Source organism: Canis lupus, chromosome 3, assembly GCF_048164855.1.
Source record: "Canis lupus baileyi chromosome 3, mCanLup2.hap1, whole genome shotgun sequence".
NCBI classification, from domain to species: domain Eukaryota; kingdom Metazoa; phylum Chordata; class Mammalia; order Carnivora; family Canidae; genus Canis; species Canis lupus.
Window position 1 is genome coordinate 48,493,690 of NC_132840.1, and position 27,541 is coordinate 48,521,230.

Below are 27,541 nucleotides of genomic sequence, written 5' to 3' on the forward strand. Positions count from 1 at the left end.
CTGTGCTGGGCATGGAGCCTGCCCTCCCCCCACAAAAGAAAACAAGAGGAATTAGATTCATTGTGTAAATACCACAAACACTAGGGTAACCACTAAAAATATTTAAGAAAAAGTAGAATTGTTACGCTAGCAGAGGGAAGAAAATAGAATCATATAAAATAAAATCAGGAAAGGCAAAAATAAAGTGAAGGAGAAAAATGAAACTACAAGGGCAGAAAGTAGAAAAAGTAACAAGATAGATAATTAATCCCATTATATGAATATTCACACCCTGACTATAAAAACAAACAGCATAAAAGGACACATCCTCAACATGATAAAAGCCTTATGTGAAAAATTCACAACCAAAGTCAAGAGTGAAAAACTCAAAGCTTTTCCCCTAAGATCAGGGACAGGACAAGGATGCACATTTTCATCAGTTCTCCTCAGCACAATACTACAAAGTCTAGCTACAGCATTAGGCAAGAAAAAGAAATGAAAAGGTACCCAAACTACAAAGGAAGAAGTAAAATTATGTACCTTCATTAGTGACAATGATCTTATATGTAGAAAACCTGAGATTCCCTGAAACTGTTACACCTATTAAATGAATTCAGCAAAGTTGCCAGATACAAATAAACCCATGTAATCAGTCCTTTATCTATATGCTAGCAATGAGTAATCTGAAAAGGAAAGTAGGAAAACAATCCCACTATATGATTGCATCAAAAAGGATAAAATATTTAGGAGTAAATTAACCAAGGAGGCAAAAAATCTTCTTCACCAAAGACTATAAAATGTTAAGACAAAAATAGAAAAGATATCTTGTGTTCATGGATTGGAAAACTTAATATTATTAAGATAGCCATAGTACTGGAAGTGATCTACAGGTATGACGTAGTTTCTATCAAGATCCCAAAGACATTTTGCAGAAATAGAAAAACCTAAAGACTCCTAACTCTAGTGGTGGTGGAAGGGGAGGAGGGCAGGGGGTGGGGGTGAATGGGTGACGGGCACTGAGGGGGGCACTTGACGGGATGTGCACTAGGTGTTATTCTGTATGTTGGCAAATTGAACACCAATAAAAAATTATTATTAAAAAAAAAACATCATAAAATTCACATGGAATCTCAAGGGATCCAAGCAGCCAGAACATCTTGAAAGAAAACGAAGTTGGAAGTCTTACACTTCCTGACTTCAAAACTTAACTACAAAGATACAGTAAGCAAAACTATGTGGTACTGACAAAATGCCATATATACACCAATGGACAGAACTGAGACCCCAAATAAACCCTTGCATATATGGTCAAATGATTTTCAACAAGACTGCCAAGACCATTCAATGGTCTTGAATAAATGGTGCTGGAAAGCTCAGAAATCTGCATGAAAAAGAACAAAATTGGACTAGAATTCAAACTGTAAATATATGAAAATCTTTATAACACTGGTTTAGGCAACGATTTCTTAGATATGATACCAAAGGGATAAGCAACAAAAGATAAATGGGTTTCATCAAAATTAAATACTTTTTTACATCAAAAGATATTTTCAAGAGTATAAAAAGGCAACCCACTGAATAGAAGGAAATATTTGTAAATCCTATGGATTAAAAAAAAATCCTATGGATCAAGGGGATTAGTGTCCAGAATATATGAAGAACTTATACAACTCAACAGCAACAAGAAACAAACGGCCCAATTAAAAAATGGTCAAAAGAGTTGAATACACATTTCTCTGTGAAAGATAAGCAAATGGCCAGTCAACACAAGAGAACATTCTTTTTACATCACTAGTCATTAGAAAAAGGCGAATTAAAACCACAAGACTTTACACCATTTACAAAGACCATTATAGAAACGTAACGGGAAAAAAACAAGTGTTGGCAAGGATGTAGACAGGACGGAAATCTTGTGCGTTACTGATAGAATATAAAATGGTGTGGCCACTGTGGCAGATAGTATGTGCGGTCTTTATCAATGAAATATAAATTACCACATGATGCAACAATTCCACTTCTAGTTATATACCCCAAAAGAATTGAAAGCAGGGAATCAGAGACTTGTACTCCACTGCTCATAGCAGCATTATTTACAATAGCCAAGTAGAAGCAACCCAAACATCTATCAACAGGTAAGCAGATAAATAAATGTTGTATGTACATACAATGGAATATTAATCAGCCTTAATAAGGAATGAAATTTTGATATATGTTCTAACTTGAATGAACCTTGATAACATGATTCTAAGGGAAATAAGCCGTATGTTAAAAGGACCACTTTCTTATGCCACAGACAAAAATAAACTCAAAATAGGTTAAAGACCTGAATGTGAAACTTGAAACCATAAAAATCCCAGAAGAAAACATAGAAAGTTATCTCCTTGGCATCAGCCTTAGCAACATATTTATGGATATGTCTCCTTGAGCAAGGGAAACAAAAGCAAGGATAAGCTACTGGGACTATATCAAAATAAAAAGCTTTTGCACAGCAAAGGAAATGATCAACAAGATGAAAAGGCAGCCTACTGAAGGGGAGAAGATATTTGTAAATGATATATCCAATAAGGAATTAAAATATATGAAGAGTTTATACAACAACCAAAAAAGCCAAAGATGGGCAGAAGACCTGGATAGATATTTTTCCAAAGAAGATAACCAGATGGCCAACAGACAATGAAAAGGTCCTCAGCATCACTAATCATCAAGGAAATGCAAATCAAAACCACAATGAGATTACATGACACCTGTCATAATGGTTAGAATAAAAAAAGAGGTAACAAGTATTGGTGAGGATGTGAAGAAAAAGGAACACTCATGCACTGTTGGTGGGAATGCAAACTAGTGCAACCACTGTGGAAAACAATATGGAGGTTTCTCAAAAAATTAAAAATAGAAATACCATATGATCTAGTAATACCACTGCTAGGTATTTACTCAGAACAAAACACTAATTTGAAAAGATATATGCACACCTATGTTTATAGAAGCATTATTTACATTATCTACAATAGCCAAGGTATGGAAACAACCTACGTGTCTATCAATAGATGAATGGATAGAGATGTGATATATATATATGAGATATATATATATATATATATATATGATGGAATATTACTCATCCATAAAGAATGAGATCCTACCACTTGCAGCAACACCACAAATGGACATAGAGAGTGTAATGCTAAGTGAAATAAGTCAGAGAAAGACAATTACCATATGATTTCACTTATATGTGGCATCTATAAAACAAACAAAATGAACAACAACAACAACAAAAATCCAGAAATACAGAGAACAAACTGATAGTTGCCAGTGGGAAGGTTGGTGGGGGGATGGGTGAAATAGATAAAAGGGATTATGAGTTGCAAAAAGAAAAATGAAATTAAATAAAAATTGGGAGGTGGGAGAAAGTGCAAATTCTTTAATTTCCTGAATTTTCATATCAGTAGATTCTGCATAAGGTTGAAATATATGGTATAAATAAGCCTCCAACTTCTCTTCTTAAATAACTTTTTAAAAAGATGTTTTATTTTAAGGTATATTTTAATTCAATAGTACCTTTTGTGATGAAACCTCACTTGAAATTCAGTAATTCAGTTTCACTTTGGTCTTTCTCTTTCATTGAATTTAAGTAAAATTAAATTTGCTTTTTAAAAAAAGCACTATAAAAAATAAAATAAAAACTAGCACTATAGATAATCCATACTTTTATTTATTTATTTATTTATTTATTTGTTTGTTTATTTATTTATTTATTTTAGTCATGATAGACATAGAGAGAGTGAGAGGCAGAGACACAGGAGGAGGGAGAAGCAGGCTCCATGCAGGGAGCCCGATGTGGGACTCGATCCCGGGACTCCAGGATCACGCCCTGGGCCAAAGGCAGGCGCTAAACCACTGAGCCACCCAGGGATCCCCTAATCCATACTTTTTAATAGATTTATTTACTTTCTATCCATGTATGTATGTATGAGAGATGTCTGGCAGTAAATACAGTTATTTCTGAGATGAAGAATCTAGATTTTTTTCTCTTCATACAATTCTATATTACTTAAAAATTTTAAATTATTGATGTCATTTTTATAAAACAACCATAAAGGGATGCCTGGGTGGCTCAGTGGTTGAGCATCTGCCTTCGGCTCAGGGCGTGATCCTGGAGTCCCAGGATCGAGTCCCACATCAGGCTGCCTCCATGGAGCCTGCTTCTCCCTCTGCCTGTGTCTCATGAATAAATAAAATCTTTAAAAACAAAACAAAAACAACAATAAAGTTATTTCTTTATAAACAAAACTGACCCCTCCTTGCACTAAGAGGATATAGGAGAAGACCATGAAGTATTGAAGAATTTTTCAAGGTAGAAATTGTAGTAAACAAAAAGAAATGAAAAAAATTGTAATAGAAACATGAATTTAGACGAAACCAAAGATTATACCAGCATTCGGTGGTATAGAGGCATTCTCTATCTTCTGTTGACTCCTCAGTAAAGGTTTCACTCACAGCTTAATGAAGTTTCCTTAACACTTAGAAAGCCAGAGTGTCACGGGGTGCCTGGGTGGCTTAGTAGTTTAAACCTCTGACTTTTGATTTTGGCTCAAGTCATGATCTCAGGGTCGTGAAGTCGAGCCCCATGTTGGGCTCCATACTGAGTATGGAGCCTGCTTAAGATTCTCCCTCTGCTCCTCCTCCCCATTCTCGCCCATGATCTCTCTTTCTTTCTCAAAAAAGGAAGGAAGGAAGGAAAGAAAGAAGGAAGGAAGAGAAAGAAAAAAGAAAGAAAGATAACCAGATTGTCACAGTGTGATTCCAATTTTCTTTTTTTAAGTGTATGTGACAGAGGTTCCCAAACTTTTTTGGCTCATGGCACTCTTTCAATAATATTTTCATGTCACTCTCTAGTCCAAAAGAAATATTAAATTATGTATTAAACTAATAGTTCTTACTAATTAGTTAGTTCTAAGCAACTTAATAATTACTTATATCCTAACAATTTAGTAGCTATTTAAAGAAAATAATACATGTAAATTGAAAAAATAATGGGATTTTTTTTGTTTCATTATTAAATAACTGCTATTACTTACTAATAGGATATTTGCACCTGCTGGGCACCACACAACTTCCCAAACACTTGGGAGGTGCTGGACACTGCCACTCTGTTTACTTATTTCGCCTTGATTTTCACACAGTAACAATGCAACTACTGAAAACCCAGTTTTGCAAGGATGTGACATCATCAAAAATATATATAATGCAATCTAACGTCACTGCAAAGTACCTTCAACTAATAGCCCGCACAGTGTCTGACAGATGTCGAGCATCATTCTGTTTCCCTTGAAAACTGAAGATATCTCGAAATATGCCTGCGAATTCACCGTTGTTCCCCAAGGCATCGTGGCCCAGGGTTCAGGGACCATGGGTGTACAAAAAAAGGTGAAGATATACACTAGATTAACAGTAGATGCTTCCAAGAGATGGTTATTACAGATAGTTTTTACTTCTCTATACTTTTCTATATTTCCTTAAAAAATGATAGTGAAGTTGCATTACTTTTACAATCAGGAGAAGCAAAAAATTAATTAGGCAGATTCCCAAATTTAAAGGACTATCAGGTGTTGTCAAGGACTTGAAATAATGGGAACTCTTACTAACTAGTGAGAATGTCAACTTGCACAATCACTTTGGAAAAAAATTTGTATTATCTAGTAAAATCGAAGACAAGTGAATAAAGCCTATTGAATTCCATTATTAGTTATAAACTCTAGAGAAAAGAGTCCACATATGTGCCATGGTGCATGTGCAAGAATATTCATTGCAGCACTGTTTGTAATAGCTCCAGATAAAAATAATCCAGTGCTTGGCTATGGAGCAGGTAATTGCAGTGTATGTGTTCAATGAGATATTACACAGATGGAGCAAGGATTGAATTACTAATTCATGACTGATGTGAAGCTAAGCTGAACAAAGGAACAAAAGAATATATAAGACTGCCTCCATTTAACAAAGAGTAGAGTACATGAAAAACCAAAATACAAAATAGGTAGTATATGGAAACTAAAAACAAAGCAAGGGGCACCTGGGTGGCTCAGTGGTTGAGCATCTCCTTCAGCTCAGGTTGTGATCCTGGGGTCCCGGGATCGAGTCCCACATCGGGCTCCCCAGAGGGAGCCTGCTTCTCCCTCTGCCTGTGTCTCTGCCTCTCTGTGTCTCTCATGAATAAATAAATAAAATCTTTAAAAAAAAATAAAAATTTAAAATTAAAAAAAGCAACCCTTCATGAAAAGTTGAACAGCACTAAACCAGGCTTCCACTCGTCTTGTCAGCACCCTTTGCCCCCAACCACACTGACCCAGAGGAAACTCTCACTGATTTCTTCTGTAGCCTTGCAGGGGTTTTTTTTTTTTTTTTTAAGCAACGATAAGGAAATATGCTACCATTTCTTACACAAATGGTAGCATACACTGTGCATCATCTTGCTTTTTTCATTTAACAATATACTCTAGAGATATTTCCATATCCTTAAGTGAGAGCTTTCCTCTTTTTCCTTTTTTTTTTTTTTTTTAAGATTTTATTTATTATGAGAGCGAGAGAGTGAGGGAAAGCACATGCAAGGGAAGGGCAGAGGGAAAAGCAGACTCCCCACTGAGCAGGGAGTCGACATGGGGCTTGATCCCAGGACCCTGGAATCATGACCTGAGCTGAAGGCAGACACTTAACCGACTGAGCCACCTCCCCTTCTTCTTCTTCTTTTTTTTTTTTTTTTTCAAATTTTAGAGCCACATGGCATTCCACAGTGTACCTTACAGTTTATTTAGCCAGCACCCTAGAGGTAAACAGTTGGATTATTTATAATCGTTTGCTACTGTAAATAGGGCTGACATTATATATTTATTGGTTTATTGTTTGCCTCATTAAAATGGCTCTTCAGGGCAAGACACTTGACTGTCCTAGTCACTATTCCAACTCGAAAGCCTAGAAGAGCCTGATATACAGTAGGCACATAATAGCAGCAGTTACTGCTGCATGCCCCAGAAGGGAATGTGTAACACCCTCCAATACTGCACTCCTTGCATTACCTACTCTTCTGGATTTCTCCACTGCTTGTGATTTGAGTCAGAAGGATGGATGGTACTGCCCTTAATGAAGCAAGGGATAGGCAAGTCTGATAAATTCTGTTTCTCACATATAAACAGTGTCACACATTTCATGTCCTATGTGGTATTACACAGGTGGGCACATAGAGATATAATCCTCATAAACAGGACTTGCAGGGACAAATTGAATTGGTATTTTCATAATATTGCCAAAATACCTGTTTGTAAGGGGGTATTGCTCTACCAGCAATGTATAAGAATCATTATATCCCCATAACCTTGCCAAAAGAATATGTCTAGAAACCTGGATTTTCACTGATTTGATAGGAAGAAGTGACATCAGAGTGCTTTTAATTTGCATGTGTCTTATTAGGAGTGACATTGAGTATCATTTTATACGTTCAAGGGCCATTTGAATTTTTTTCTATAACCTGTGTCCTTTGCCCATTTTTTCTAGTAGATTGCTGGTCTTGCTTTCTTTTTTCTCCTTAAGTTTTAAAAGCTCTTAATTCTGGAGGATCCCTGGGTGGCTCAGCGGTTTGGCGCCTGCCTTTGGCCCAGGGCACGATCCTGGAGTCCCAGGATCGAGTCCCATGTCGGACTCCCGGCATGGAGCCTGCTTCTCCCTCTGCCTGTGTCTCTGCCTCTCTCTCTCTCTCTCTCTCTCTCTCTGTCTATCATAAATAAATAAATAAATAAATAAATAAATAAATAAATAAAAATAAATCTTCAAAAAAAAAATAAAAATAGGGCAGCCCCGGTGGCACAGTGGTTTAGCGCCGCCTGCAGCCCAGGGCGTGATCTGGAGACCCTGGATCAAGTCCCACGTCAGGCTCTCTGCATGGAGCCTGCTTCTCCCTCTGCCTGTGTCTCTGCCTCTCTCTCTCTCTCTCTCTCTCTCTCTCTGCATCTCTATGAATAAATAAATGAAATCTTTAAAAAATTTTTTTAAAAATAAAAATAAAATAAAAGCTCTTAATCCACTAATAAATATGGCTTCACCAGGGCCCTGGGATCCAACCCACTTGAGATTACAATTCCTCTTGGTGAAGAGCCAGAAGAAAGGGTGGGGTTGGGGTGGGAGCTTTGGCTTCTTCTCCTATCTCAGATATGGTTCAAAAAACAATATGCTGCTTTCAAAGAAACACTTGAAATAAAGGAGAAAGGTTAAAAATTTAGCAGCAGGGGAGATTAGGTTACAATACAGACGAAACACTCAACATCACTCTTCCTCCTGCTCTAAATCCTCTCGAAATGGTAAAAACACTATTTCTGAACTAGATATTTGGGGGCATATCTAGGTGATAAAAAGCTGATGGGATCAGACTTACGGAAAATTAGGAGAAAACAGCCCAAATCCTTAGTAGCAGGGTACTATAATAGCAGTTTCCAACAAAACACCAGAGTCCCCAGGCTTAGAGTTCAGCGCAAGGAACAGCAGGGGGCTCCCGGGCATCACCGGGATCACTCAGGTAGGCTGTCTGTCCTTGTCTGGGACAAACAGGCCTCTTCCTCCTCCCTGCTGAGTTGCTGGTGGCAGCCACATTTGCCCTAGGCTAAAGCCCTGAAAACTATTTCTAAATAAACACTCTGCCAGAGGAGAGCTCACAGAATTAAGTGCCAGGACTGGAAATGGCAGAAGAGCAAAGCTCACAGTTGACTCTGGAAATAATGAGGAAGCCTGCTGGCACTCCTACTTTTCAGCCAAACCAGGGCAATAAGACAGGTAAAATAGGTAAGGCACAGGTGTTGGAAGGCAAGAGACAAGAATGCAATTTCTTGCACATGGTAAGATCACTGGCCTAGAAAATACAGAAAAGCTGAAAATTATTGGAATGAAGAGGAATTAGAGGACTTGTAAGATACAGAGTCAGCTTTCAATTGTCATTGTCAATTACCAATCAGAAATTTTAATTAAAAAAAAGTGGGGTGCCTGGGTGGCTCAGATGGTTAAGCATCTGACTTCAGCTCTGGTTGTGGTCCTGGTGTCCTGGAATCGAGTCCCGCATTGGGCTCCCCACAGGGAGCCCACTTCTCCCTCTGCCTGTGTCTCTGCCTCTGTGTCTCTCTCCTTAAAAAAAAAAATCAGCCAACTTTGAGAAAACCAATCACCTTCCATAATGTCAGTGAGCATGGCTCAATCACTTTCAGAGTTGAGACCAAAACTTCATCTCTTTCCTGGCTTTCCAGCCTGCCAATTCCTTAAATGTTTCTGTCTCTCTGTGTCCCTGGAGGACCCTAGCAAAAGCTAGAAGTTCCAGCACAACGTTAAACAGAAGTAGCAAAAGCAGGCATCCTTGTCTTATTTCTGACCTTAAGGTGAAAACTTTTAGTCTTTCAACATTGACTGTGATATTCCTTGAGGGTTTTCATAGAAGTCTTTAATCAGATTGAGGAAGTTCCCTTCTATTCCCAATTTGGCAAATGTTTTTTATCATAAAAGCACATTGGATTCTGACAAATGCATTTTCTGCATCGCATGGGTATTTTTCCCCTTCAATTAATGTGGTGTATTATATCAATTGATTTTTAAAAGATTTCATTTATGTATTTGAGAGGGAGAGTGAGAGAGCATGAGCAGGGGCAGTGGAGGATGGGGAGGGACAGAGGGAGAGGGAGAAGCAGGCTCCCCGCTGAGCAAGGAGCCCACTTAAGCTTGATCCCAGGACCCTGAGATCATGACCTGAGCCAAAGGCAGACGCTTAACTGACTAAGCCACCCAGGTGATTTTTTTATATTTCATGTCTGAGATAAATCTCACTTGGTAACTGTGTATATGTGTCCCACATGCTACTGGATTTGGTTTGCTAGAATTTTGTTGAGAACTTTTGCATTGATATTCATAAGGAATATTGTTCTATAGTTTTCTTGTGATGTCTTTGTCTGGTTTTGATATCAGGGTAATGCTGCCCTCATAGAGTGAGTTAGGAAGGGTTCTATCCTCTTCTATTCTTTTGAAAGACTTTGAGGAGGATTGGTGCCAATTTTTAAAATGTTGATAGAATTTGCCAGTGAAGCCATCTAGTCTTGCTTTATTCTCCCCGGATGCGAAGTTTGTTTTATTACTGACTCAATCTCTTTATTGTAATAGGTCTTTTCAGGTTTTCTATTTCTTCTTCAGTCTGTTTTGGTACTTGCTCTGTTTCAAAGAATTTTTCCATTTCATCTAGGTTATATAGTTTGCTGGCATATGTTCATAGTATTCTCTTATAATCCCTTTTATTTGTGTCAGGTCAACAGCTATGTTCCCATGTTCATATCTGATTTTATTAATTTGCATCTTTTCTCTTTTTTTGTCAGTCTACCTAAAGGTTTGTCAATTTTTTTTTAATTTATTTTATTTATTTATGATAGGCACACAGTGAGAGAGAGAGGCAGAGACATAGGCAGAGGGAGAAGCAGGCTCCATGCACCGGGAGCCTGACGTGGGATTCGATCCCGGGTCTCCAGGATCACGCCCTGGGCCAAAGGCAGGCGCTAAACCGCTGCGCCACCCAGGGATCCCAAGGTTTGTCAATTTTATCGATCTTTTCAAAGAACCAACTTTGGGTGTGGTTGACTCTCTACTGTTGTTTCTATTCATTGTCTGTGTTGGCTTCAGGCTTTATTATTTCCTTCCTGCTACTGGCTTTGGATTCAGTTTGCTTTTCATTTCTGATTCCTTAAAATGTAAAGTTAGATTGTTGATTTGAGGTCTTGCGTACTTTATTTATTTACTTATTTGTTTGTTTATTTATTTATTTATCTATTTATTTATTTTAAGAGGAGGAGTGACAGGTGGGGGTAGGGGCAGGGGCAGGGACAGAGGGAGAGAGACTCATAAGCAGGCTCCACCCCCAGTGCAGAGCCCAAAGTGAAGGCTGATCTCACAGCCTTGAGATCATGACCTGACCCGAATTCAAGAGTTGGGTGATTAACTGACAGAACTACGCAGGTGCCCCACGTTCTTGCATATTTCTAATATAAATACTTATAGCTACAAAGTTCCTTCTGAGAACTGCTTCCACTGCATACCAGAAGTTTCGGTATGTTGTTTAATCTGTCTTAAGCTATTTTCTGATTTCCCTTGTGACTCACCTTTTTAAGAGAATTTTAATTTCTGCATATTGGTGAATTTTCAAATTTTCCTTCTGCTATTGTTTTTCTAGGCGCATTTCATTGTGGTCATGGAATACATGTTCTACAATTTCAAATTTATTTATATTTATTAAGAATGGCTTTCTGTCTACGTAGAATAGTTTACCTTAACTTGAAAATATATATTCAGGTGGCATGCTCAGTATGTCTGTCAATATATAAGGCTTATAGCATTTTCAAATTCTCGATTTCCTTATTGATCTTCCATTTAGTTGTGGAAGTAGGGTATTGCAGTCTATCCATTATAGGAAGTGGGGTTTTGCAGTCTCCACCTATTATTGGAGAAATAGTTCTGTCTCCGATTTTTTCTATTTTGATTAGTGCATATTGGGTTTTTGTCATTAGATGAGTATATGTTCATAATCACTATATCTTCCTGATTGATTGGCCCTTTTATCAATATATAATGTCTTTCATTGATTCGTCTAGCAATTTGACTATTTGTCTATTTTGAAGTATATTGTAATATACGGATATCAGTATAGCCACTCCATTCTCTTTTGTTATAATTTGTATGAAATATCTTTTTTTTTAAAGATCTATTTATTTATTCATGAGAGACACAGAGACATAGGCAGAAGGAGAAGCAGGCTCCTTGCGGGGAGCCCAATGCAGGACTGGATCCTGGGACTCTGGGATCATGACCTGAGCCAAAGGCAGATACTCAACCACTGAGCCACCCAAGCGTTCTTAGAATACAAGTTTCTAATGATTTTAAGATTATGACACTGAACTGAATAGGAATTTCTAAAACTCAAATGGAGAAACTGATTGATTTATAAGGCTGCCAACCCAAGATATAGTAAAGCAAGAATTAATACCTGTGACTGAATGAACTAATGAAGATGATTATAATTTGTATACTTTTTGTTTGAAGCATTATTGGTTAAGTTTTGTTTCCCAGATTTGAGGAAACTTCTCTCTTTTTTTTTAAAGCTGTCTATAATTTATAGCAATTTAATAAATTATACCTTTTTATTTTTTTTAATATTTTTTTAATTTTATTCATGAGAGACAGAGAGAGAGAGAGAGAGGCAGAGACACAGGCAGAGGGTGAAGCAGGCTCCATGCAGGGAGTCTGATGTGGGACTGGATCTCAGATTCCGGGTCTCCAGGATCACACCTGGAGATCCTGGGCTGGGCTGAAGGCGGTGCTAAACCACTGGGCCACCTGGGCTGCCTATAAATTATACTTTTTTAAACAAAATTTAAAATATATATCTCTACCTAATCCCTCCAGAATTCAGAAGCTCTTAGTGAATATTTTTATTCTTATTTTCATGCAATATAGTTATTATGTAGTTTCAATAAGAGTCTATCATTCTTGTAACAGGACACAATTGGAAACGTTGGTTTATTACCAAGGCTTTGACTGGAATGTCCTATTTGACGCTGATGGACATCGAATCAGATATGATCAGAAAGATTTAAGGAGCTAATGTTGACTTTATGGAACCAATATTTATAAAGTCCTTGAAATACTGGCCTGATACCTTGCTAACAGAAATCCCAGCCTTACAGATGAGTAAGGATGATCACTTCCTGGCAGGCCCAGGAACCTAACGTTATATTGGAGACCTCAAGGAGAGGGGAATCCACCCTCAGTGAAACACTATTTCACACCCAGTAGGATGGCTGTGACAAAATATAGTAAACTAATAAATAAATTAAAATTATTAAATAAGCATATAATAAAACAAATTAATGAAACCAAAACTTGGTTTTTTTGAAACTATCAACAAAATTGACAAACTTTTAGTTAGATGGAATAAGAAAAAACAAGACTAAAATAACTAAAATCAGAAATGAAAATGGGGACATTACTACTTATTCTACAGAAATAAAAAAGATCAGGGGTGTATGGGTGGCTCAGCCTATTAAATGCCTGACTCTTGGTCTCAGCTTGGGTTTGTTTTTGTTTTTAAGATTTTATTTATGGGGCACCAGGGTGGCTCAGTGGTTGAGTGTCTGCCTTTGGCTCAGGTCGTGATCCCGCGGTCCTGGGATCGAGTCCTGCATCAGGCTCCTACATAGCCTGCTTCCCTCTGCCTATGTTTCTGCCTCTCTCTGTGTCTCTCATGAATAAATAAATAAATAATAATAATCTTCTTAAAAAAGATTTTATTTATTTATTTGAAAGAGAGAGAGAACATGAGTGGGGGGAGGGGTAGAGGGAGATGGCGAAGCAGACTCCTCACTGATCAGTGAGCCTGATGCGGGCCTCAATCCCAGACCCTCAGATCATAACCTGAACCAAAGGCACTTAACCAACTGAGCTACCCAGGTGCTCCATCAGCTCAGGTGTTGATCTCAGGGTCATGAATTTAAGCCCTGCATTGGGCTCCACACTGGTCATGGTTTACTTAAAAAACAAACAAACAAACAAATAAGATCATAAGATAATATTATAACAGCTGTATGGTAATAAATGGGATAACGTAGATGAAGTGGACAAATTCCTAGAAACACAAAACATACCAAGACTAAATTATGAGGAAATAGAAATTCTGAATAAATCTACTAGTAAGGAGATTTAATCAGTAATCAAAAGTTGCCTGATAAAATCCCGGACCAAATGTCTTCACTGTGAATTCTACCAAAATTTAAGGAATCAATCCTTCACAAATCTTTCCCAAAAACTGAAGAGAAAGGAAGACGTCCTATCTCATTCTATGAGACCAGCATTTCCCTAATACCAAAGCTAGACAAAACACCACAAGAAAAGGAAACTATAGGCCAATATCCCCTGTGAACATTGATGCAAAAATCTCCAACAAAATACTAGCAAATCAAATTCAGCAGCATATTGAAAAGATTACACACCATAACCAAGTGGGACTTACTCCTGGAATGGAAGAATGGTTCGACAAATTAAATTTGATCAATGTAATGTATCACATTAACAGAATAAAAGGAAAACAATATATGATCGTGATCATCTCAATTGATGCAGAAAAGCATTCAACAAAATTCAACACCATTTCATGATAAAAAATACTCAAAAAAATAGGAATAGAAGGAGATTATATCAACATAATAAGAGCCACATAAGAAAAATTCACAGTAAACATCATACTCAATGGTGAAAGATGGAAAGCTTTTCCTCTAAGATCAGGAACAATGTAAGGATGCCTGTTTTTGCCACTTCTACTTGACATAGTAATCAAAGTTTTAGCCAGAGTAATTAGCGAATAAAAAGCTATGTGTCATCTAAATTAGAAAGGAAGAGGTATAATTACATCTGTTCAAAGATGATATGATCTTTTATATGCAGAAAACCATAAAGATAAAAAAATCTGTTAGAGCTAATAAATGAATTTAGTACTGTAATAGGATACAAAGTACACACACACAATCAGTTGTACATCTATAGATTAGCAATGAATAATCTGAAAATAAAATTATGAAAACATTTCCACTTACAATAGCATCAAAAAGAATAAAATACTTAGGAGTTAACTTAGCCAAGGAGGCAAAAGATTTGTACAATGAAAATTACAAAATATTGCTGAAAGAAATTAAAGAAGACATAAAGAAATGGAAGTACATCCCCTTTTGTGGACTGGATGACTTTTTAAAAAAAGATCTTATTTATTTATTGAGAAAGCACAAGCAGGGGGAAGGGCAGAGGAAGAAGGAAAAGCAGGGAGCCTGATGCAGGGCTCAATCCCAGAACCCTGGGATCATGACCTGAGCCAAAAGCACATGCTTAACTGGCTGAGCCACCCAGGCATCCCCTACTGAATGACTTTTAATTGTTAAGATGTCAATATTACCCAAAGGGATCTGAGAATTCAATGCAATCTCTATAAAAATCTCAACGAGGGGATCCCTGGGTGGCTCAGTGGTTTAGCACCTGCCTTTGGCCCACAGCGTGATCCTGGAGTCCCACGATCGAGTCCCACGTCGGGCTCCCTGCATGGAGCCTGCTTCTGCCTTTCTCTCTCTCTCTCTCTCTCTCTCTCTTTCTCTCTGTGTCTATCATGAATAAATAAGTTTTTAAAAAATCTCAATGATACTCTTCATAGAAATAGAAACATCCATCTTAAAATTCAAATGGAATCTCCAGGAACCCCAAATGACCAAAACAATCTTGAAAATAGAACACAGCTGCAGAATCATACTTCCTGATTTTAAAACTTACTGCAAAGCTACAGTAAATCAAAACAATGTGGTACTGGCACGAGGACAGACATATAAGACCATTGGAATAGAAGGCCCCAAAATAAGCCCTTGCATCCATGGTCATGTGATCTTTCACAAGAATGCCCAGATTATTCAGTGGGGAAAATGGCAGTCTTCTCAACAAATGGTTCTGGGGAAATTGGATACCTATATGCAAAACAATGAAGTTGGACCCTTACCTCACACAGTATGCAAAAATTAACTCAAAGTGAATCAAAGACCTAAACCTATAAAATGCTTAGAAGAAAATATAAAGTATAATCTTCATCACATTGGATTTGGCAGTGATTTCTTGGGTATGACACCAAGGCACAGGCAATAAAAGAAAAAAAAATAGACAAATTGGACTTCGTGAAAATCAAAAACTTTTTGTGTCAAAAGACAGTATCTACAGAGTAAAAAGGCAATTTACAGAATGAAAGAAAATGTTTGCAAATGACATATCTTAGAAAGAACTAATGTGCCGAATATGTACAGAACTCTTAAACTCTACAACAAACCAATCTGATTTTTTTTTTAATAATTTTTTTTTTATTTACTTATGATAGTCACAGAGAGAGAGAGAGAGAGAGAGGCAGAGACACAGGCAGAGGGAGAAGCAGGCTCCATGCACCGGGAGCCCGACGTGGGATTCGATCCCGGGTCTCCAGGATCGCGCCCTGGGCCAAAGGCAGGCGCCAAACCACTGCACCACCCAGGGATCCCCAAACCAATCTGATTTTTAAATGGGCAAAGAACTTGAATAGTTATATCTCCAAAAATATAAATCAAATTTATAATTTTTTTTTAAGATTTTATCTATTTATTCATGAGAGACCCAGAGAGAGAGGCAGAGACACAGGCAGAGGAAGAAGTAGGCTCTCTGCAGGGAGCCCGATGCGGGACTTGATCCCAAGACCTGGGTTCACGCCCTGAACCAAAGGCAGACTCTCAATAGCTGAGCTACCCAGGCATCCCAAATTTATAGATTTAAAATGCATGATAGAATTAATGTTTGGGAGAAAACTTTACTTAAAATTGTAGCTTCCTTCTTGATCTGCAATAGAATAATCCAGATCCTCTAGATAATCAAAACATCACTGATATCCTGTCCTCCCAGAGTGAGAGAAAACCGTAACAAGGTCAGTTCCCATTTTTTTATATAGCACACACTTAAAATATCCAGTTTGTGGGCTGGTGATAATTCTTCTGTTTTAGTCATGGTCCTTGAAAACTCTTCTTAGAATTTCTGCTAGGGGCACCTGAGTGGCCCAGTTGGTTGAGTATACCACTCTTGGTTTCGGCTCGGGTCATGATCTCAGGGTCATGGGATCGAGCCCCGCAAGGGGGTGGAGTATGCCTGGAACTCTCTCTCCCTCTCCCTCTGCACTTTCCCCCTCCCCGTGCTCTCTCTTATATAAATAAATAAATAAATAAATCTTTTTAAAAGAATTTATGCTAAAAGAACAGCAAAAATTAAGGAAAACTATTAGCTGCTATAGTGCAAATTTAACTTTTTTTTTTAATGCACCGTGCACTTTAGTGTTCCAAAGCACTGATAAAAAGAATAAAGTCTAAGGGCAAATGGTGTTATCACATACAGGATGGTTTATGGCTCAGCTGTGCGTCCCGTACAATTTACTCCCTCCATCGATCGCATGAAGATACAAAGACCTCATACATCACAATTAAGAAAACCAAGGGCATGTGAAACCTGGTAGTGCGGGGGAGGGGGGGAACAACACTGAAACAGTGAGGCTTTGTGCCCTAAACTCCTCCCCCGTCTCTTTATCAGTAACACACCCCAAATCCTCAGTAATGCCAAACTCCCATCCACCTCATCTCCACAGAAAAACAGGGCTCGCCATTCACACAGAAATGCCCACATAGTCAAGATCCCGTTCCCCTCCCTGGAGGTTATGATTCTGCCTCCAAATATTTCCCTTTGATCATAGATACTTGGGATACTTTTTTTTTTTTAAGATTTTATTTATTTATTGAGAGAGAGAGACAGAGACAGAGAGAGAGAGAGAGAGAGAGCATGAACAGGGAGGAGAGGGAGAAGCAGGCTGAGCTAGGAGCTGACCAAGGACTTGATCCCAGGACCCTGAGATCATGACCTGAGCTGAAAGCAGCCACTTAACCAACTGAGCCACCCAGGTGCCCCTAGCATCCTGCTTCTTAGGAAAACATGAACCAAAAATGTTTTTATTTTACTTTATTTTTTTTTAAGATTTTATTTATTTATTTATGAGAGACACACAGAGAGAGGCAGAGACATAGACAGAGGGAGAAGCAAGCAGGCTCCCTGTGGGGAGCTGGATGCAGGACTTGATCGCAGGACCCCAGGATCACACAACCTGAGTCAAAGGCAGATGCTCAACCAGTGAGCCACCCAGGTGCCCCCCCAAAATGTTTTTTAAAAAGAGGCCTAAAAACAGATAAATCAATATAATGAGGAAACCCCCCCATTTTTATACTAAAACAGCAAAATATTTTCTAAGCTCATGCCTGCTGTGATTGAGCTCAAGTGCATAGACTCTGAACAAACTCTGTGCTAAGAAAATGTGCTGACATATGATGTCCTTCTGCCCCTAGCTCTCAAATCAGACACTTTGCATGAATCCAAGCAGGTCATGCTGCCAATGGTATCCTTAGCATTTCGACCCTCGCAGATTCCTTCCAGTGTCATGGGACCAAGGAAGAGCCAGGCTTCCAGAAGGACACGTGGTTACCTGCTCGGCAACTCTCTCCCAGTTTGTCCTCCAGATGAGCACCAAATAGAAAAGGGCTTGAGGGACATTTGGGTGGCTCAGAGGTTGAGTGGCTGTCTTCGGTTCAGGGTGTGATCCCGGAGTCCTGGGATCGAGTCCCGCATCGGGCTGCCTGTGAGGGGTTTTCTTCTCCCTCTGCCTGTGTCTCTGCCTCTCTCTACATCTTTCATGAATAAATAAATAAATAATCTTAAAAAAAAAAGAAAGAAAGAAAGAAAGAAAGAAAAGGGCTTGAAAGAACACAGAGTATCAATCCAGACCAGAGACCTAGGGATGCAGAACGAGAATCACGTTAGATTCTTAGATGTTCTTCAATGCTGTTCCTCTCATGGTTAATATTCTTCCAAAATTACTGTATCCATAGAGTTAAATTAACTTCAGTTAAAATAAAATAATTTCAGTTAAAAATGTACATAGTTATGGATCAGAATTAGACTCCAGTTTACCATTGATCGATCAGCGGCAATTAACCTGCCAATGAACAGTAAAAACACCACTAAACTCTCTGCTGCTTATATGTTGATTTCACAATTATGTATCGGCTTTATTTGCACTAGGCATCGCTGTAAGTGCTAGAACACAGAACCGGACAGGCGGCAAAATCGGTGCCATCATGGAGCTTACATGCTCCTGGGGGAACAGACACCAAACAAGGCAGCCAACGTTTTAGCTGGAAGGGCGCCAAGGGTCACGAAAGTCACTAAACGCTGTGATGGTGACCTACAGCCCAGAGTCAGCAAGAAGGGCAGGTGGCTTTCCCCAGTGGAGGAGGGGAGGAACCAGCTGTGACAGCTCTAGGACAGGGGCTGGAGGAGAGGGAAGGGTGGGTCCCAGCCAACGGGAAACAACCCCTGTGTGGAAAAGGTTACTGAGATTATAAAGGAATCTGTCAAAAAAAAAAAAAAATATATATATATATATATAAACAATGCCTATCTACTGAGAAGAAACTATTTAAACTAGTTAAATATCCATTATAGGCCAAAGTGGATATAAAATATCCACTGGCATATCAACAATTTCACCACAAAACAGGCTGCTTTGGTTAGAGATGGAATGTGGCATAAAGTGAGAATTAGTCCATCCATTCATTCATCCCATGTGTGGGGCCCCCCACTGACAAGGAACACTGAGGCTGGTCCTCTGTGGACTCCGGGTAATGAAACAAAACTCCTGATAATTAAACAAAGCTTCTTTTCAGTTGGGAAGTAGGTAGACTGACTGTTCACACCCTTTGATGGGGTGACTCTATGCCTAGGAATCCATCCTGGGGAAAGATTCAGGGATGTTAGTAATTCATACACCTAGGATGCTCATCAAATCTGATTTATAAAGAGAGGCAATTTAAATGTCCCAGTTTGGTGGAATTCTTTTATGAAACTATTATAAACAGGGGTCCCTGGGTGGCTCAGTCGATTAAGCATCTGCCTTCGGCTCTTGTCATGATCCCAGGATCCTGAGATCGAGCCCCACATTGGGCACCCTGCTCAGCAAGGGGCCTACTCCCTCTCCCTCTGCCCTGTACCCTGCTTGTGCTCTCTCTCTCAAACAAATAAATAAAAATCTTAAAAAAAAAAAAAAAACAAAACTCCACCAATCCTTTATAAAACACACCACTCCTAATCTATGCAAATTGTACTAGGGCATACAAAAAGGAAAAAACATAGAATACAAGTAGCAAAAATTGAGATTTCATCTTGTTCCTAATCTTAGGGGGAAAGCTTTGTCTTTCACAGCTGAATACAATGTTAGCTGTCAGGTTTTTTTTGTTTGTTTGTTTTTGTTTTAAGATTTATTTATTCTGAGAGAGCGAGAGAGGCAGAGACACAGGCAGAGGGAGAAGCAGGCTCCTTGCAGGAATCCCAACATGGGACTCGATCCCGGGTCCTCAGGATCATACCCCAGGCTGCAGGAGGCACTAAACTGTTGCACCACCGGGGCTGCCCTGTATTGTTTTGTTTTTTAAGATTTACTTGTTTAGAGAGGGAGAGCAAGCAGGGGGAGGAGCAGAGAAGGACTCCCTGCCAAGTGCAGAGCCTGATGCAGGGCTCTATCCCAGGACCTTGAGATCACGACCTGAGCCAAAGCCAGGAGTCAGATATTCAACCTACGGAGCCATCCAGGAGCCCCTGTCAGCTTTTCATAAATGACCTTTATCGTGTTGAAGAATTTTTCATCTTCTTTTAAGAACTTTTACAACCTTTCCTCTCTCATTTAATTTTTTAAATTGTGGCAAAGTGTACATAACTTAGATTCGCCATTTTAACCATTTTAAAGTGGTATTATAATTATTATATATATTATTATATATATTATATTATTATAATTCAGTGGTATCAAGTGTGTTCACCACCATCCATCTCTAGAACTTTATCGTCATTCCAAGTGGAAATAGTGTACGTATTAAACAGTAACTCCCCATCACCAACCACTCTCCAGCCCTTGGTAACACTACTCTATTTCTGCTTCTGTGAATTTGACTACCCTAGATAACTGGTGTGAAGTGCAATCATACAATATTTGTCTCTATTTCATTTTATGTAATTTGATCAAACTTCCCTTTTAATCTCTTGCTTATTCTACCTTCTATTGTTTTGAATTAAAAAGCATTCTTTTTCTCTTCCATTTTTTTCCTGAGTTTTAATTACCTGTTAGTCCTCTCCTATTGTCTTATCTATTTATTTCTATTTAATCTATTTCTAACCTATTTCTTTTTTTTTAAGGTTTTCATTCATGAGAGAGAGAGAGAGAGAGAGGCAGAGACATAGGCACAGGGAGAAACTGGCTCCCTGTGGGGAGCCAGATGTAGGACTCGATCCCAGGACCACAGGATCATGACCTAAGCTGAAGGGAGACACTCAACCACTGAGCCACCCAGGTGTCTCTCTAATCTAATTCTTAAACTATTTCTTCTGGCTCTTTTTCTTTTCAAAGATTGTTTCTATTTCTCAAGAGATTCTGAGAACTATACCTCTGGATACTTCTTTTGTATAAGGTTTTTATCCCCCCTTCTTAGAGGTGGGTGTGTGTGCATGGGAGCACGTGTGTGTCATGCCTATGCATGAGTCCTACGTTCATTCTTTCCTATGACTGACCTGTGGGCATAGATTGTATCTAGGCAAGCATTAGCAGAAAAAGTGTGTGGTGTTAGGACAGGTAGGATAGTGAAGCTTCAGTTCAGATTTGTTGGCTTAAATACCTCTCAGAAAATCTGTTATTCCCTCCCATGGAAAAATATGAAAATATCCAATAACCATAGGAAAAGGTGCCCAGCATCATTAGCCAGCAGAAAAATGCAAGGTAATATCACAACGAGACCCACTACACACCCACCAGAAGAGGTTATTTTTCAAAATTGACATTATGAGGCACTGGAGCGGCTGTAAAGCTACTAGGCTGTCATATGTTACTGGTCAGCAATATAAACTGGTGTAAGCATGTTGGAAAATTATTGAAAGTTAACCATCTTAGACACTTGTTTGCTTTCACCTAGAAATTCTGTAGCAGAGATAGGGTAGGGGCGTAACAGGGACGCTGGTAATGTTCTGGGTGGTGGACATATAGGTGAGTTGACGCTGTAAGAATTCATTGTATACATTTCTAATTGATTCACTGTTTTTCATGTATGTCATAGCAAATAAAAATGTATTGTTTATGGGGCACCTGTGTGGCCCAGTGGTTGAGCATCTGCTTTTGGCTGAGGTCATGATCCCGGCGTCTTGGGATCGAGTCCCGCATTGGGCTCCCTGCAGGGAGCCTGCTTCTCCCTCTGCCTGTGTTTCTGCTTCTCTGTGTCTCTCATGAACAAATAAATGAAATATTTGTAAAAAAAAATGTAATGTTTATTATTTTATAAAATTGTAGCCTGTATGCAAAGTTTAGACAAATATTTGATCTCCTCCATTATCAGCAGGGAGAGTTTTCCTAAGGCAAAGATGAAATAGACACCCTGAACTCTCTCCACCTCAGAGGACCAAGGTTGTGAGCATATGCCCAGGACTACTTTCCTCCTTCTGGCCCTAATTTGGATTCCTAGGAAGTTGGATGATTTGCTCATACCTTATGCTACCGTGTAAGGAGTATATTGACTTTTTATGGATATTCTCACACTTTTAAGATCTTTTAACTCCTTTTACCCCAGTATAGAATTTATTGAATGACATGGACAACAGAATTAAGTGAAGTGTAGCAAGTATGTCTATAATTATCAAGTCTCTTTGGGTAGCAAGTGGCAAAAATTCAATTCAAATTTCAGGTCCCTAACATTTGGCAATTTAGTGGCTTATGAACCTGAAGATATACTTCACAGATACACCTTTAGCTTCAAGCCTTGCTAGATACAACTAATCTCATTAAGACACCATCTCTGGGGCACCTGGATGGCTCAGTCAGTTGACCATCTGCCTTCAGCGTAGATCACGATCTCAGGGTCCTGGATTGAGCCCCACATCGGGCTCCCTGCTCAGCAAGGAGTCTGCTTCTGCCCCTCCCTTGGCTTGTGGTCTCTCTCTCTCTCTCTCTCTTTCAAATTAATTTTTTAAAAAATCTTTTAAAAAAAGACACTGTCTCTGAGCTCTGCCTTCCTCTCTATCAGCATTCTTCTCAGCAAGTCATTTCTCTCCAAAAAATTAGCTGGTGATCCCATAGGGAAAAGTATGCTCCTGGGGTGGTTGGCAGGAAGGAGTGGGTACCTGGCTGGCTCAGTAGAGCATGTGGCTTTTGATCTCAAGGTTGTGAGTTAGAACCCCACATTGGGTGTAGAGGGTACTTAAGTAAATAAATAAAAACAAAAATAAGAAAAGCATATCTCTTTCATGATTGTTCCAGCAAAAGTCTGTGGGTCATCTGGATATTCCTGAATCAATCACTGTAGCTAGGAAGATTTGATACTCCGACCAGACAGGCATGAGTCATATGGAAACCCTGAGGTTATGAGGAAGGGTCATGGAGTGGATCACCCACAACTTTCATCCCCAACAAAAAGGGAGGGAGGGAGGGAGGAAAAGTATGGTGAGCAGGCATACTAAAATCACCGGTCTACTACATTTCTTGGAAGAAATAGCTTGTAAGCCCTCACCTCTTAGTTCTGGATCCTGCAGGGGTGATTTCATTGGCCCACAGCTACTTGAACCAATGAGTTTATCATACTCAAAGGCTGAAAGGGAGAATATTTCACCTTGGGAGTGTGGTAAAGGAATTCCCAGTCTCTCATTGGCTCCATACATATATCACTTTGTTCTGTGAAAGTATTTGGGTGTGATTTTAAATTGTGCCCAACAAAATGCCATCAATTTCTCCAACTAATAAATGGTTCAGAATTGGTAAAGAGTCAGTCTTGGTGACTGTGCCATTAGAATCACAATAGATTCTTTTAAAGAAATCCTCACACTTTATCCTCAGCAGAAGCAGCAGTTTGCCACTTAGAGACTTGCCTTGGATGATACTGATTCCTGTTCTACTTCACTGTGGAATTATGTTCATCACTTACTTCTTTTTTAAATTGTGCCAAGATTTGTACCTCAATTTACCTAGTCTTTTACATAATGATTACTAGCTAAGAGTTTAAAAATGGACACTCAGATCAGATCATAAAGATAATTGGGTATATTCTGCAATGAACTTTGAGCTAATTCAAACATTGCTCTACAATTCTAAATATTGACATTAGATGGCTGGCCTGCTGTTCACAGGCAACTCTGCTAGTTAGGGAGTTGGCTTAAAGACTTGGTATGTGTTAGAGACTATACCTTTTCCCTAAATGTAAGAAGCCTGCTCACCTGCAATCTCTCCCCTTTAACCATGGTATCTCCAGGTGGGCTGGCCCCTCCCCCCCCTTTCTTTTTGCCAAAAGAAGGCAAGGAAGAGGTAGAGGAGAAGAGTTTGATGATCATGCCAACTTTTCCCCTAAGAATCTCTTTAAATAAACCTCAATTTTTACAAGCTTTCAAGAAAGTCACAAGTGTGGATGTTGCCAAGACATTGAGACTAGAGTATTTGGCAGCATATCATTTGTTCCTTCAATAAATCTTTATTGAATACCAACTAATGGCCACATTCTACACTAAATGCTAATCTTAGAGCGAACATGAAAGTGAAAGTCCTTGACTTTATAAGGCTGACCTCCCAGTGGGGAAGACAAGACATAAACAAAATCAGGGTAAGGAACAAAATCTGTTTTAGACACGGTGGCTAGTGAAGGCTATTTTTTTTTTTTTTTTTTAAGATTTTACTTATTTATTTATGAGAGACAGAGAAAGACACGCAGAGACTGAGAGGGAGAAGCTCCCTACAGGGAGCCCGATGCAGAACTCGATCCCAGGATCCCGGGATCACGACCTGGGCCAAAGGCAGATGTTCAACCACGGAGCCACCCAGGTGCCCCTTAGTGAAGGCTACTTTAAGGAGGTAACATTTAATCAGAGATTACATTAAGGAAGAAAGTTAGCTCACCACACCAAGTAAAGTAAACAGCAGACTACAAAAGCCCTGGGGTGGGAATGTGCTTAGTGTTCAGAGAAGACTAAGGAAACCACTCCCATTAAGTGGGAGAATCACACAAAATGAGGTTGGAGAGGAAGCCAGAGACCAGAACGTACAGAGATGATGGAATATAATGGGTTTGGATTTTATTCTAAATAGCACAGGAAGGTGGTGTGTCCATCAGAGTCTAGCCATGGAAAGAGAAACTATTCTAGTTATTTCAGGCAGAGGGAATTTTAGGAGTCATAGATATCAAAAGGAAGAATGGAGTGACAGCAAAGATGAGAGGCTGCTAAAAACAGCCTTGGCGAAACCCATGGGTGCTGCACCAACTCTGGTGCCATTCAGAAAGATGCTGTCACTGTCATCCTGTTTGCTGCAGAAGTGTCGCCGGGACTGAGGAAGTAACTGCTGGGGAGTCAGGAATGATCCTACCTCACTGTAGGTAGTGTACCTACTTTCACTGTAGAAGTGGCCAGCAACGGTTACACTACTGAATCTAGAGGTTAGTTTCATCCTCCTACCTTATTTCCTGCTCATGCCTCCCAGTGGAAGAAGTTCATTGGAAGCCTCTGGCATGAAAACCTGGGGGCAGTAGCTTACATACTCTGGGCCCCTGCCGCACAGTTGCATACAAGGGCAGGTGCAGAAATGCATATATATGTGTGTGTATACATATATATGTAATATCCTCCATAGAATCCAGAGTAGAAGCAGGGAAACCAGTCGGATCCTAGTGTTATTTATAGAAGGTGCAGGTGAAATGATTTGGCTTGAACTAGGGTAAAAGTAGTTGGAATTCAATGTATTTTTTTAAGATAGGATCAAAGAGTCAAGGGTGATTTCAAGGATTTGGCCTGTGTAAACAGGACAAAGGGCATACCGTTTACCGAAAGAGGGAACACTGGAGGAGGTGTGTATTTGTCTGGTGGATGAGGGTAAATCAAAAGTTCTAAAGTTAAGAAGCTCATTACACATTCAGGGGCTCCTGGGTGGCTCAGAGGCTGAGCGTCTGCCTTCAGCCGGGGGCATGATCCTGGAGTCTCGGAATCTAGTCCGACGTCGGGCTCCCTGCATGGAGCCCCCTGCCTGGAGCCTGCTTCTCCCTCTGCCTGTGTCTCTGCCTCTCTCTCTGGATCTCTCCTGAATAGATAAATAAAATCTTAAAAAAAAAAAAAAGAAGCCTATTATACATTCAAACAGATGAACAGGATGTAGTTGAACACAGCCCTTGGAGTCTGGAGAAAAGGGGGGGGGTGTCTAGAAACGGAATTTAAATCCCTCTCTGACCACCATCCACGGGGGGACCTGTGAAAAGAGAAGAGGTCCCAGGGCCGGTTCAGCAAAGGAGAAGCCAGGGGCCTCAGCCAGGGGGGCAAAAAGGAACCCGAAGCGTGGGGGAGGGGGGGTGGATATGGAAGACAAGCCAAGACCAGGGCTCCAGAAGGTGGCGATGCTCAGCTGTGCCAACCGCCGGGGAGCGGAGCCAGACGGGAACCGAGGGGGACCCGGTGGGTCTGGCCCGCAGCAGCGGAGGGAGCTCTGAGCGGCGTGGGTCCCCTCTCTGCAGGGCTCGTGCTGCAAAGAGGAACAGAGCACACGGTGGGTGGCCAGCGGGGGGCAGGCAGCGCGGGGATGGCCCGCGGCAGCACAGCCGAGGAGGGCCTGGCGCGCTGCCCTGCGGGGGCTAACCTCGGCGGCCGTGGGAAGCCGTGGAAGCCGTGCCCGCTGCGAGCATCAGGGCGGGCGGCGGCCTCGGGCCCCCGGGAGCTACGGACGCGGCGTTGGGCGACGCCGGGCCTCCCGCCTCGCAGAGCCACAAGATGGAGGGACGGGAACCCCTGCGCGCGGCCTCGTTCCGCCGGCGCTCGGCGCGCTTCCCGCCCCGCGCTCGGCCCACTGCCCCCGCGCTCCCCGCGCCACCTCCGGGCCCCCCGCCCCCGCCACGCGAGCGGCCGCAGCGCCCCGCCCCCCCCCCCCCCCGCGGCCAGGTCGCGGGGGCGGAGTCCGCCGACGTCACGTGCCCCGCGCCTGCCAATCAGTGCGCGGCTGAGGGTCACACCCAGCGCCGCCGGGCCGCGCGAGCTGGACGGGCGCCGAGGACGCGGCGCAGCGAGCGAGGGAGCGGGCGGGTGAGGCCCGTGCGGCTCCGGGGCCCGCGCGGGGAGGGGACGGGAGGGAAGGGGCGGCGGCATCCCTCGGACCCGCCACCGCGGCGCTCCCCGAGCTCCCCTCTCTCCTTAGGACCGGGCCATGGAGAGCCGAATCCAGCGGGTTCGCGCGGCGTTTGCGTCCGGCCGCTCGCGCCCCGTTAGGTTCCGTCTCCAGCAGCTCGAAGCCCTGCGCAGGATGGTGCAGGAGCGCGAGAAGGACATCCTGGAGGCCATCGCCGGCGACCTGTGCAAGGTACGCGCGCTTCCGCCGTCCCACTTGGGGGCCGCATTCCGCCCGGGCTTTTGCTTTTTTTTTTTTTTTTTGCTTTGTTTTGCATTACTCAAGGCCCGTGGGCTTGTTTTCTCCAGCCGTCCTGATACAAAGCAAGTTTCCTTTGCCTTTCCCGATCCTCTTACCTCGCTGAGTGCTCTGACGCGGGATTGCAAGACCACAGAGAAATAGACCCAACTGTCTTCTGGCCTCTCTTCCTCTTTTGAGAATTCACAAAATTCTTTTTGTGAATGTGTGCCTTGTATAGCCTGCCTGTTTTCCTGTTGCATTTGTGGCCCTTTATTTTTTGTAGGGATTGTTTCCGTAGTTTGTCAGCTCTGTATTTTTCTCCGAATCTGTTTCTTGCTTTTCTTGTGGTTTCTTTTTTTTTTTTTTTTTTTTTTTTTTTTTAAGATTTTGTTTGTTTATTCATGAGAGATACACATTGAGTGAGAGAGGCAGAGACACAGGAGGAGGGAGCCCGACGTGGGA

The 27,541-nt window shown here is 40.9% G+C and overlaps 1 protein-coding gene across 6 annotated transcripts in view; it reads left to right on the top strand.

Annotated features, from left to right (window-relative positions):
• The window catches only part of ALDH3A2 (aldehyde dehydrogenase 3 family member A2), a 124,092-nt gene that overhangs the window by 75,389 nt on the left and 21,162 nt on the right, over positions 1-27,541 (top strand). For 3 of the 6 annotated variants that reach the window (XM_072820936.1, XM_072820937.1, XM_072820939.1), the window contains one exon: positions 26,870-27,031. The exons of 1 other annotated variant lie outside the window; for it this stretch is intronic. In XM_072820936.1, the coding sequence (XP_072677037.1) occupies positions 26,870-27,031 (162 nt within the window). Of the gene's footprint in view, positions 1-26,681; positions 26,758-26,869; positions 27,032-27,541 lie in introns of those variants that run through there. 2 more of the 6 variants (XM_072820940.1, XM_072820941.1) reach the window with 2 other exon arrangements.